Raw genomic sequence first — 13,434 nt, 5'->3', positions numbered from 1 at the left:
GGGAGGAGGAGACAGCCCCCTGCCTTCTCCCCCTTTGGCTTTGCGGAGTTCCCAGCCAGCACGGGCGGCAAGTCTGGATGGAACCACGTGGAAGTTCTCTGCGCGACCGGCAGCCGCTTTTTACTCCCGAGTAAAATTTTTACTCGGGAGTAAATTTTACTCCCGAGTAAAATTTTTACTCGGGAGTAAGTAAAATTTACTCCCGAGTAAAAATTTTTACAAAACATGATTAATTTTACTCACCACCAGTAAGCGCAGCTGCAACCCCAACAAGAAAGACAAAATAAAATGGAGACTCCTCTGCGTCCTCAGCTAAGGAGTCCAGCCAATCAGTGAGCTGGTTGGCCAGCTCACTGATTGGCTGGAGTCCAGCCAATCAAATCAGTGAGCGGCAGACTGGGCTGGCTTAAATTTGTAGGTAGCATAGAACAGAACGATGAGCCAGCCCAGCAGCTGATGGACACCAGCAGGAGGAGGCGACCCAGTCTATCCCATTGCAAAGTGTGCTAAATTTCACTTACTGCTCAAGGCACTTCAAGAGCAGCAGGCAGGCAAGGGAGGTGGCAACAACAGTGGCATAGGCCGCAGCCAGGCTGGGCCTGTGTCTTGGAGTGGAGAGCAAGTCACAGATCTCCCTGAGCAACCAAGATATGTGAGATCCAGCAAGAGATGAGACAAGTACAGGGGCGCTTTGCTCCCACTCTGGAATATGAAGTGAGTCTCCAACCCCACTGTTGCCCTTACCTTCTCAGGCAAGGCAAGGAGTGACTGGAAGGGGAGGATGAGAAATTCACAGAAAACAAAAACCTTTGAGTTTTGTTAAGATTCCCTATTCCATTTATTCATCAAGCAAGAAAGAAGAACAAGTTCCAAATGGATTTTAATCTTTTAGACCTTTTTTTAATATGAAGAAATCAAAATATGTCACTAAACTTGTCCAAATATAAGAGTTGTTTGCATTGCCACTATGCGGTCTTGCAGTTGTTACCCAAAGCCATGGTGCCCTAAGGAGGATTGGTTATCACTATCCCATCTCATAAAAACTTTGTGGACTCATAATGGCTACCGGTGGGCATGGGACACTACGTGAGGGTTGAACAGGAGAAATTAGCTTAACATTTCACACAAGAATCTCCAGACTCCGCCTGACTTCCCTGCTATCACTTCTCTCAGTGAAAGTATCTTTTGAACTATGATTTGTTTCAAGAGTCATGCTTTCCTGAGAAGATAGTCGAGGCAGGTCCTTACAGTCAAGTTCTTCCCCTTCATGTGGGATGCAGGAAAGAGGGTGAGATTTTTAAAAACTGGAGGTCAAAGAGAATCAAAAATGATGAAACCTTTACCAGGGAGGTCTTGCCACTTGATTGTTTTTCATCTTTCAGAATTTACACTGCAGCCCTCATTCTGTTAATAATCTGAGGTATTATTATTCTATGTGATGTGCTAACTGATCCTGGAGGGAGCTATAGTGTTCTTAATAGTCAATTATATTTTTTGAACAGAACTTTTTTATTTTTTCTTTGGAAAAAAAAACACAAATATGTCATTTGTCAATCATTAAAACATTGAAGTACAATTTTTTTTTGTTGTGTGTACCCCTCCCTCCCTCCACCCCCCCACCCCCCCTCCTCCTTCCCCCCCCCCCCGACTTCCCAGAACCCGTACCCGGTATGGATTTTTAACTAACACAGTCTAAAATCTATTGAGAAAAAAGAAATAAAGAAATTAATGACATTCTAGATTGACCTTAGCTTCTTCTTACTGAACTAACTTTTAACAGTTTAAATCATTTCTGATCTTAAGCATAGGCTAACTGGAATTTCTTAGTCCCGTATTTATTTTGTATATAGTCAATCCATTTTTTCCAGTCTCGTTTATATCTCTCATTTGAATGATCTTTGAGATATGCCGATATTTTAGCCATTTCCGCTAAGTTTGTTACTTTCAATGTCCATTCTTGGATTGTAGGCAAGTCTTCCTTCTTCCAATATTGCGCCACCAACAGTCTTGCTGCAGTTATCAGGTGCAAAGTCAAATTGGTCTCTACCACTGTAAAGTCAGTACATATACCTAGTAAAAATAACTGAGGACTAAACTTTATCCTTCTTTTAAAAACATTTTGCATGACCCACCATATTTTTATCCAAAATGCCTTAACCTTTTGGCAAGTCCACCATATATGATAATATGTAGCATCGAGAGAACCACACCTCCAACATTTAGGCTGTACATTCGGATACATAGAAGCCAACTTTTTAGGATCTAAATGCCATCTATAGAACATCTTGTAAAAATTTTCTCTCAGATTTTGAGCTTGTGTAAATTTCACATTTCTTACCCAGATTCTTTCCCATGTATCCAACATTATTGGTTCCTCAATATTTTGAGCCCATTTTATCATACAATCTTTAACTAATTCTGTTTCTGAATCCATCTGTATTAATACATTATATATCCTCTTTATATGCATTAAGCTTTGATCTCTTATTTGTTTAAACAGATTATCCTCAACTTGAATAAAACCAATTTTTTGATCTATTTTCCACCTAGCCTGTAATTGCCCATACTGGAACCATGTTTGAACTACCTTGTCCTCTTTTAATACCTCTAAAGATTTTAATTGTAATACCCCCCTTTCCGAGGTAAGAAGCTGTCTGTAAGTAATTCTGTCCTGTTTTTGTGCTGTATTCATATTTTCAATTGCGTGTCTAGGAATTGCCCACATGGGTATCTTGTCATTTAATTTATATTGGTATTTCTTCCAGACCCGCAATAAAGCATTTCTTAAAATATGACTTTTAAAGTTCTTATCCAATTTTTTGTTGAATAACAGGTAAGCATGCCAACCAAATAGCAGATCGTGTCCCTCTATGTTCAATATTCTATCATTGGTTAAGTGAATCCAATCACTAATTACAGATAATGCCACTGCATCATAATATAGTTTTAAATTAGGTAGTTTCAATCCTCCTCTCTCACGTGCATCTTGCATTATTTTCATCTTTACCCTCGGCTTCTTTCCTGCCCACACAAATTTGTTAATACCCTTCTGCCATTCTAAAAGGTTCGCATCTTTTTTTAGTATAGGTAACATTTGGAAGAGGAATAAAAATTTTGGTAGAATGTTCATTTTCACTGCCGCTATCCTACCCAGCAAAGATAGGTGCAATTTCTCCCATTTTTTCATCTCTGTCTGTATGCTATGCCAAAGTGGTTCATAATTATGCTTATATAATTTCCCATTTGAAGTTAAAATGTTAACTCCAAGATATTTGACTTTTTTAACTACCTCACATCCTAGCATCACTCCTAATTCTTCCTTTTGTTTAATATTCATATTTATAGCTAATATTTTGGTTTTTCCTAAGTTTATTTTAAAGCCCGACACTTGACCATATTGATTAATCATATTCATTAAAACCATACTGGATTCCTGCGGTTGTTCCAATATTATAACCAAATCATCTGCAAAAGCGCGGACTCTATATTCTTGCTGCCTAATCTTGATCCCTTTTAAACCATCCAAGCCCCGTATTTTATTCAACAATACTTCCAAAGTTATAATAAACAATAATGGGGACAAAGGACAGCCCTGTCTTGTACCTTTTCCAATTTGAAAAGAGTCTGTTAGACTTCCATTGACTATGATTTGTGCTGTTTGCTGTTGGTATATTGCTTTAATTGACTGTAAAAAATTATCTCCTATCTGCATTTTTTGGAGTATCATCAACAGAAATTGCCAGTTAACTCGATCAAAGGCCTTCTCAGCATCCAAAAATATAAACGCAGCAGGGATCTGGTTGTTCTTTCCCAAATATTCTAATGCATTAATAATTAATCTAACATTACTTTTCATCTGTCTCCCTTGTATAAAACCTGTTTGGTCCGTATGTATCAATTGTTGAATGACCAACATTAACCTGTTTGCTAATATTTTAGTAAAAATTTTATAATCTACATTCAGTAATGAAATAGGTCTATAATTTTTGGGTTGAGTAGTATCTTGATCTTCTTTGGGTATCAAAGATATAAACGCTGTCTTCCAAGATGGAGGGACTTTACCTTCCGTTTGAATCATATTAAATAATTCTCTAAGAGGTTCTACCATTTCTAACTGTAAGTTTTTATAGTAAACCGCTGTCAAGCCATCTGTACCTGGTGCTTTCCCTGACTTTAATTGCTTAATTACCTGCAGGATTTCCCCCGAGGTTATTGGTTGATTCAATTTTTGCCTGTGTTCTTCTCTAACTGAAGGTATTTTCTCTTTGTCTAAATATTTGTCTATGTCTAAACCATTAATTTTATCCCCTTTATACAGTTCTGTAAAAAATTCCCAGAAAGCCTTTTGAATCTCTTCCTGTTGAAACACCTCCTTCCCTCTATAAATCAGTTTAGATATATTTCGAGTTTTCCTTTTTTTCCTAATCTGATAAGCTAACCATCTGCCAGGTTTGTTTGCATTACAAAAAGTATTGTGTTTTGCATATAATAGATTAGTAGCCACCTGGTCAGAGATCAACATGTCAAATTGAGATTTTAATATGTTAATAGCTTCCTTAACCTTTGTATCGTCTGGGTTCATTGTTAACTCCAGCTCTTTTCTCTTAATTTCCTCTTCCAGTTCTGTTCGTTTTAACCCTTGCTTATTTCTATGTGTTTTATTTATATTCATCAAAACTCCTCTCATATACGCTTTGCTTGCGTCCCATACAAATTCCATAGATGTACCCTTATTCATATTCAAAACAAAATATTCAGATAATAATTTTTTACAATCATTAATATACTTTTCATATCTAAATAAGTTTTCATTCAATCTCCAAGACCTTCTTGCCTGCACTACCCTTCCCAACTCCATCCAAACTGGGTTATGGTCCGAAAGGATCCTAGCTGCAATCTTTGTTTTCTTGACCCTAGAAAGCAAATCATTAGTGGTTAGAATAAAATCAATCCTTGAGAGGGATTGATGCCTGTCCGAGAAGAAAGTGAAGTCACATTCCTCTGCATTTCTTTCTCGCCAAATATCTCTCAATTCAAAATCATCCATAATGTCAAAGAAAGATTTGGGTAACTTTGCTCGTATTTAGGCGGGAAATCTTCTTATCTTTCTTAGTGTCTATCACTCCATTCCAGTCACCCAATAGTATACAGGAACTATAATCCCATTGTACTAATTTAGCATGAAGATTTCTATAGAATCTATCTTGCTGTTGATTGGGAGCATAAATTCCCAAAAGTAATGTCTTTTTCCCTTCTAAGATTAAGTCTAAAGCAATATATCTTCCGAAGGGATCTGCTTCTATTAATTCAGCTTTCATGTCTTTTCTTAAGTATACAACTATACCATTCTTCTTTTCCATAGCAGAAGCTACAAAATGTTGACCAAGTTTTGAGTTGATCAAATATTTTTGATCAGTTGATTTGATATGAGTTTCTTGCAAACAAATTACATCGTTCTTAAACTGTTTGAGATAATGAAATATTTTCTTCCTCTTCTGTGGAGAGTTCAGTCCGTTGACATTCCATGTTAAAATCTTAGTTGTCATCTTTGGTTGGTTGAAGCATTTTTAGAGCTTCCTGCACGGCCTGTTTAACCTTAGGTCTAGCTCCTCCCATTGCTTCCAGATTTGTTGTTGTAGATCCTTGATCGATGGCCGATGATTGTTGATGCTGTTGCTTTTTAGCTTGTTTCTCCATACGTCTAGTAGTCATGCGGCTAGGTCTTGGTTCCATAGCACCTTGCACTTCTAGAGAAGAGAAATGCTCCATCTTGTCTGGTGGTTGTGTAGTTTGCTGTCTATCCTGTCCTTCTTGTGGTCTTTCTCTAGGTCCAGATGGTGCAGGGTGTCCGGCCTTCAATATATTATAATAAAAATCTCGGGCTTTCCATACAGAGTTGAGGCGGTATCTTTGCTTATCAAATGTAAATATGATGCCAAATGGTGCATCCCATCTATACTGTATCTGACGATTTCTGAGTTCTTCGACCAAAAAAGTGTAGTCCCTCCTGGCTCTTAACATTTGAGGTGGTATCTCTTTCAAAACAGCCAGGTCTTGACCGCCAATTTGAAGCTTAGTATTATAAGATGCTTGCAGTACCATATTTCTAAACTCTCTTGTAGTAAAATATATAACGATGTCTCGAGGAAGCTGCTTCTGTTTTGCCAGCCAGGAGTTAACGCGGTAAGCTTTGTCAATTTGCCAGCCTTGGTTGGTCCCTGGTCTTCCCATCAGGCGGTCAAAAGCTTCCGATAGGATCTGTTTCAGGTTCTCCTGTTTCTCCTCACGCAGCCCCCTTACTCTTAATGCGAACTCCATTTGTCGGTACTGTATCATAATAATTTCTTTTTCAGCTTTTTCCACTTTTTGTTCCACCACCTCTGTTTTCAATGTCAAGTTAGCATTGGCATCATTAAGAACCTCTAGAGTATCTTCCATTCCAGAAATATGTTCTGTTAATAAAGTTACAAGACTCAGCATGTCGTCTCTAATTTTATCAATCTTAGCATCAAATTTCTCATACAGCTCCTGTTTAAGTCCATTTATTTCACTTTTAATTTCTTCTTTCATTTCTTTCATTTCCTCTTTTCTCTCCTGCTTTACCACCTCTCTATTATCTCTAAACTTATCTTCCATTTTAATTGTCTGTGCATTGAGAGCCTCGCTTAGATTACTCAGGAAAAATTCTTTCGTTAACACATCCCCAGCAGGGGGTGTAGGAAGCGGAGGCTGCAGCTTTGTGCCAGGCACTGAGGATGTGCCCCTGGAAGTAGAGGATGACGACTTCAAGTTAATATTTGGTTTTGAAGCCATTTCAAAATTTATCTGCCTGTAGTTAATAAAACTCTATTGCCTGAATTGGCAGCTTTAAGTAAAGAGGCTTTTATTTTGAAGTTTAAGGCTTGGCAAAACTTTCAGTGAGTAAACATTGTAACAAGACCATTCAGCAGATTCATCACCATTTAACTTCCAAATAAGCAAGGTTAATGAAGGAGTAAAATTCTTCTATTGTGAAACCAAAACAAATGATAAGCAATCTCTTTTGTTTTGAATTTTTGTGAGAGTTAGCAAAAAGTGTTCGTTATTACCGGAGAGGCCAGCCTGCTCGGCGCCATTTTAGAAGCCTCTGAGTAAATAATTTTTCGGAGAAATTAGCTTAACATTTCACACAAGAATCTCCAGACTCCGCCTGACTTCCCTGCTATCACTTCTCTCAGTGAAAGTATCTTTTGAACTATGATTTGTTTCAAGAGTCATGCTTTCCTGAGAAGATAGTCGAGGCAGGTCCTTACAGTCAAGTTCTTCCCCTTCATGTGGGATGCAGGAAAGAGGGTGAGATTTTTAAAAACTGGAGGTCAAAGAGAATCAAAAATGATGAAACCTTTACCAGGGAGGTCTTGCCACTTGATTGTTTTTCATCTTTCAGAATTTACACTGCAGCCCTCATTCTGTTAATAATCTGAGGTATTATTATTCTATGTGATGTGCTAACTGATCCTGGAGGGAGCTATAGTGTTCTTAATAGTCAATTATATTAATGAGGACACAGAAGTCAGTTTTATTTACATTTGCCAACTATGTTAACAAGCACATATAAGTCAGTTTCATTTTGGTGTAAAAATCTCTTGAGGGAAATAAAACAAAATTAATCAACATTCAGAATTTATGACTGTAGATAGATGTTTCCCTACATGAAAATTAGTGGGACAGCATTAACTTAGTGGTAAAGGCAGATTTGGAGAGCTTTCTGTGTAGACTTTAAAAATGAATTAACTATATATTTAACATTGGCACCTTTTCCACATGATAATCATGAAAAAGCCGTTATAATTTGCAGAAATTTGGAGCAAATCTTCATGCATGAACTGATCCCACATGGCTGCATTAGCATTGGCAAAGTCATCTCATCATCTATCTGTATATGAAAAAAGAAATGCATGGTAAAATGTCTTTTTATTTCTGTGTTTTTAAACAAGTTAAGTATTATTGTTGAATATATGGTAACATGGCTTTCGACATTGTTAAAAATGGTGAGATATCAGAGTAAAAAGGTGCAATAGGTTTTTATCTAAACCCTACTATAAAAGTGTTTTGTTTATATTGGATGGGATACTGCCTTTTCAAACTGAGTTTTTATTAGCTTCTGATTGTTGCACAAGGGGATTTATTAATTTATTCTGTTAATATTTTAGCTCCTTTGATTAAATGTATTTAACAGTATAATTGTGTGTTTATCACCAAGTGGATATCAAAATAGCAGTTATGTTGTAACTTAAGTTCTATCATTTTCTATTTAATACTATGCTATTAAATACAGGTTTCATAATCTTGTATTTAAGTATTAGTCTAAAAGCTTTTTGTGCTATTATTTTAGCCTAATATCTGGCAAGGAAAATGAGATAAAAGCATTGCCATCACTTTTTTTAAACAAACATAGAGAGATTATACAAAAGGAAATGTGTATTCTCAAGATTTCCAAGTAAGAGATATAGCAAATCATTTTTATATTTCTTGTGTAGATTTATACTCACTTTCTCCCAGAAGCACAAAGCATCATACATTGGATTTCTCCAATTTTCCAACACTTTCGCAATCCTATAGGAGTGCAGACACATTATGATGGGTCAGATTATTCAGAGTAATCTTCCATTGATGAAAATAGACCTAAACCAACTTTGTTGTTCTCCTAGCCCAATGGTTTTTATCACTACATTTGATAACACAACTGAAAAGAGGTAAGTAGAAAAAATGTGAGGTTGATGATTGGTCATGAAGTGCAGATGGGTAAAAATGGGAAACATAGTACTTTGCTATCCCCATCCTACATCCCTGTTTTCAGAACCTCTTTTTATTGCAATCATGTTTTATGTTTCTTGATGTTTTTTATTCTCACCACATATTAAAATTTTACCTCCAAAATTTTATCTAACTGAATTTCCCTCTTTTCTTTCCTTGCAGTTATGCCAGCCTTGTCATAAATAAAAGATGGAGAACCAAACTTCAGTGCCTTATTTTTTGCTTCTGGGATTCTCAAATAATCGGCATCTGCAGCTTTTGCATTTCTTCTTGTTCTTTGTGTTATATCTGGCAACTGTAACAACAAATCTTCTGATCATCTCTGCAGTTGCTTTTGACCATCGACTGCACAGCCCCATGTATTTCTTTCTTACGAATTTAGCTCTACAGGACATGGCTATTGTTTCAATCATTGTCCGCAAATCCATGATAAATTCCCTCTTGAACACCAAACAAATCTTTTACTTTGGTTGTGCTGCTCAGATATTTCTTTTTTTCTGCTTTGAAGCTTCTGATTTATCCCTCCTGACAGTTATGGTATATGATCACTATATTGCCATTTGCCATCCACTGCACTATGAGATGGTGATGAATTGGAAACAGTGTGCTAAAATAATTCTTCTAGTGTGGGTTACAGGTATTCTTTATGGAATTTTGCATACCACTGGCACTTTTTTCATCCATTTTTGTTCAAATGTGGTCAACCAATTCTTCTGTGATATTCCACAGTTGGTAAAACTATCGTGCTCAGGATTAAATCTACTTGAGTTTGGAATTCTTGTGGCCGGTATCATTGCTGGACTAGGTTGTTTTACTTTTATAGTTGTATCTTATGCAGTGATATTCAAGACAGTGTTAAGAATCCCTTCTGAAAAAGGAAGGCAAAAAGCCTTATCCACTTGTATTCCCCATCTTATGGTAGTGTTTATGTTTCTCTTAAGTGGATGCATTTCCTACCTGAGACCTTCCGCTAACACTCTATCTTATTTAGATATTGGATTGACTGTTTTTTATGCCCTCCTTCCACCTCTATTCAATCCAATCATCTATAGCATGAGAAACAAGAATATCAAATGTGTCCTTTCTCAACTTTGGAGATTTTAATGAATTCTTTTAATAAATTCCAATAAAGTAGAACTCACTGACATCTTGTTTTAATCTTGATTCATTAAATTCTACATCAAACTGTTTTTAACACATGCACACTAGAGCATTCTTTCTTTCCCTTAGAACTCCTTTTGGAAAATGAGAAACAGGGTGGGCAGGATCAGTAAGCTGATACTAACTACCATAACTTTTTGGGAATCACCAGAAATGAAAAAGCAAGATGTATACCGTATTTATCGGCGTATAACACGCACCGGCGTATAACACGCACCCCCCATTTTAACACAAAAATTTGAGTAAAAATTTTTTTCATTAAAAATAAATGACTTGGAAGCTCGGAACTTAATGTTGGATTAAAATTTATAACATTAGAACATGAATTATAACATTAACTCCTCTTAAAAGGCAAATATGAAATGAAAAAACACCTCTTTGAGCAAAAAAACTTAATCAGAATCACTGCTTTTTGGAAAACCAAAAACCTCTTCCTCATCTTCACTCTCTCCCTCTTTTTTCCCTTCCTTCCCCCTTCCTCTTGCCTATCAACTTCATCCTCTTTGTCTTTCTGCTCTTTCCCTCTCTTCCCCTTTTCTTCCTACCTCCTTCCTTCTCCCTCCCTTCTTCTTTTTCTTCCTTTCTTCTTCCATCTTCCTCCTTCTCCTTCCATTCTTTCTCCTTCCATCCATCTTTTCTCCTTCCATCTTCTCCCCCCCTCCCTTCTTCTTTTCCTCCCCCCTCCCTCCTTCCTTCCTCTCCTTCCCTTTCTCACACACAGGAAGGGGAGGGGGGCTATCTAGTCGCTTTCACAGCATAATTTCTTTATCTAACTTTTAAAAAACAGTGTGCAAATCAAACGAGATTTTCGTAACCTGCGAAGCACCAAGTTATATTATGTTGTTACAAATTCGCAGCTACTCCATTCTTTCTGATAGGGAACTACATTTCCCAAGATGCCTCAGGTCCTCAAAGCGCTGAACGCAGCTTTGCAATTGACTCCAGCGAGGCCTGGCAGCTGCCGGCTGGGGTGGTTGTCAGGGCGATGTGGAGCGGACGCGCCGTTTGTTACTGCTTCCAGCAATCAAGACGGACAAGGGAAGCGACTGAAACGGACGCTGGCCGCAGGAGAGCGAGGCTGCTGCCAGCCGTTTCACCTTGCGCAGCGAATTTGACTGGGTCCCGGGGCTTCTGCCGGGTGGCAGAAGCCCGGGACCCAGTCAAATTCGCTGCGCAAAGTGAAACGGCCGGCAGCAGCCTCGCTCTCCTGCTGCGGCTTCTGTTTCAGTAGGGAAGAAAACTTCCTTTCGCTTCCCGAATTTGACTGGGTCCCGGGGCTTCTGCCGGGCGGCAGAAGCCCGGGAAGCGAAAGGAAGTTTTCTTCCCTATTGAAACAGAAGCCGCAGCAGGAGAGCAGGGCTGCTGCCGGCCGTTTCACCTTGCGCAGCGAATTTGACTGGGTCCCGGGCTTCTGCCACCCGGAGTATCGGCGTATAACACGCAGGCAGGGTTTAAGCTTGCAATTTTAGTTTTAAAACTGCGTGTTATACGCCGATAAATACGGTAATTCAAAACCGAAATAGAATATCATTTAAGATTTCATTAACACTAAATTGATACAAACTGGAAAAGATAAGACATGCTTTATTGTATAATACCTGAAAAAAGGAATATAAATAAATGTAAATCAGGTTGATATTTTATTGAAATGTACTTGAGAAGTATTTAATCCAAGCTCGTGAAAAGATATACCAAAAGCCTTATCCAGGTTTGTGTTATCTATGCTGCCATCTGCCCAATACTTCTTTAAAATTTATTTTAATTAAATGTATATAACATCTATACTTAAATGAAGATTCACCAAATAATGGCGCAATAGGAGTATATTTTGGAAGGTGCCATATGCTTAGTGGCATCATCTAGACAATATCAGTACCTTTCTTTGAGAATGAGACCTTTAAATTCAAAGGATATAAAATTTTCATCTATATTTATCTACCTGTATTCAGTGGTGGGATTCAGCTGGTTTTCACAATTTCAGGTGATAGAGTTGTTAAATTAGCATACCCCCTGGAACCAGCTTCGATCATGCCACCAATTTAATCCCTCGCCTCTCTCACTTTTGCCCACAGACTTACCATTAGTCCCTGAACACAGCTACAACCCTCCATACACTTCTCCCAATTCTTCACCTTCAAGCTCTCGGGAGCATTAAATCCTTGTCTCTAAGGTAACCCCTCGTCCTCATTCCTTGGAAACCTTGCCCCTTAAATGAGCCTCATCCAGATGGCTAAAAAAGCTACAGGACCAGTGTGCAGAAAAATACTGTCAGCTCCTCTCCATTTATTAATTAGGAAAGAAAGACCATGAGACTCCATGCATAGAAATCAAATCTACTTTTACTAATTAAAAATGGCTAAAAGGCTATGCATAGCGAAGTCTGATTAATTAGGCGCGAAAGCAGTTGATATATAGAATAGCCCATTCCCCACCCCTTGGCATCACAGTTCCAGCCCAATCATAAGTCTTCCAAGTGTCAGGTGTGAGATAACTTCAAAAGGCATCACGAAGATGGAATGTCGGTGCCGTTAGTCCAGGCGGGAAATACCCACGCCTGCGCAGTCCGCTCAGTCGGTGAACTCCAGAACTTTCCTCCAGCACAATGAGTAACCCCTCCCAAATACCAGGCCCTCCCCCCCCCCCGTTTCATGGCAGCTGAAGCGACAGCAAAGCAGAAGCTGACATCCGGCCGTCCCCCGGAAAAAGGCGATCAGGCCTGTAAAACGAAAAAAAAACCACAAACAAACAGACAAACAACAAAAAACAGAAAAGAAAAAGGGGAGAGAGGGAAGAGAAAATTAAAGCTTGTCAGGATAAGGAACATAAAACTTCCGAAGCAGCCGAGGAGCACAAACATGGGACTTGTCAACCCATTCCATATGGGAGGGGGGAAAATGCTTCCAAGCCACTAAGTACTGGATGCGGTTACGCCGCTTGCGGGAGTCCAGAATCTCACAGACTTCAAAGTGTTGTTCGCCATCAATCAACAAAGGAGCAGGTGGAGGAGTTGCTGGCGGACGTAAAGTAGAAACACGAACAGGCTTAATGAGGTTAACATGGAACACGGGGTGAACACGGTCAAGATGCTTAGGGGGTTGCAAACGAACGGAAACAGGATTGATGATTTTGAGGATGGGAAAAGGACCGACATGCTTAGGTCCCAGCTTCTTGGACTTCTGGGTGGTCTGAAGGAACTTTGTGGACAAGTAGACTAAGTTGCCCTCCTTGTACTGATAAGGTTGCGTACGCTTCTTATCAGCTTGCTTTTTATGAGCGTGATGAGCGGCATCCAACGTAGCAAGAGTCAAAGGCCAGAGACGGCTGAGACGCTCACTCCAGTCAGCGACGGAAGAAACTTGTGGTTGGTCACGAGGTACCTCTGGAATAGGAACAAAATCCTGACCAAAAACAACTCGGAAAGGGGTAAACCCAGTGCTAGAATGAACAGAATTGTTGTAGGCGACTTCAGCATGCGGC

General features: G+C 38.8%; 1 protein-coding gene across 1 annotated transcript; it reads left to right on the top strand.

The window, feature by feature from the left end:
• Nucleotides 1–8,985: 8,985 nt before the first annotated feature.
• LOC116521503 (olfactory receptor 14A16-like) lies at nucleotides 8,986–9,900 on the top strand. The gene has a single exon (XM_032236168.1). It carries the CDS (start codon nucleotides 8,986–8,988, stop codon nucleotides 9,898–9,900), a length of 915 nt encoding a protein of 304 aa, XP_032092059.1.
• The last annotated feature ends 3,534 nt before the right edge of the window (nucleotides 9,901–13,434 follow it).

This window comes from Thamnophis elegans, chromosome Z, assembly GCF_009769535.1.
Source record: "Thamnophis elegans isolate rThaEle1 chromosome Z, rThaEle1.pri, whole genome shotgun sequence".
NCBI classification, from domain to species: domain Eukaryota; kingdom Metazoa; phylum Chordata; class Lepidosauria; order Squamata; family Colubridae; genus Thamnophis; species Thamnophis elegans.
This window is presented reverse-complemented; position numbering and strand designations above follow the sequence as displayed.

What these genes read in the sequence shown, in the direction of transcription:
- LOC116521503 (XM_032236168.1), top strand. Translation starts at nt 8,986, where the DNA reads ATGGAGAACCAAACTTCAGTGCCTTATTTTTTGCTTCTGGGATTCTCA.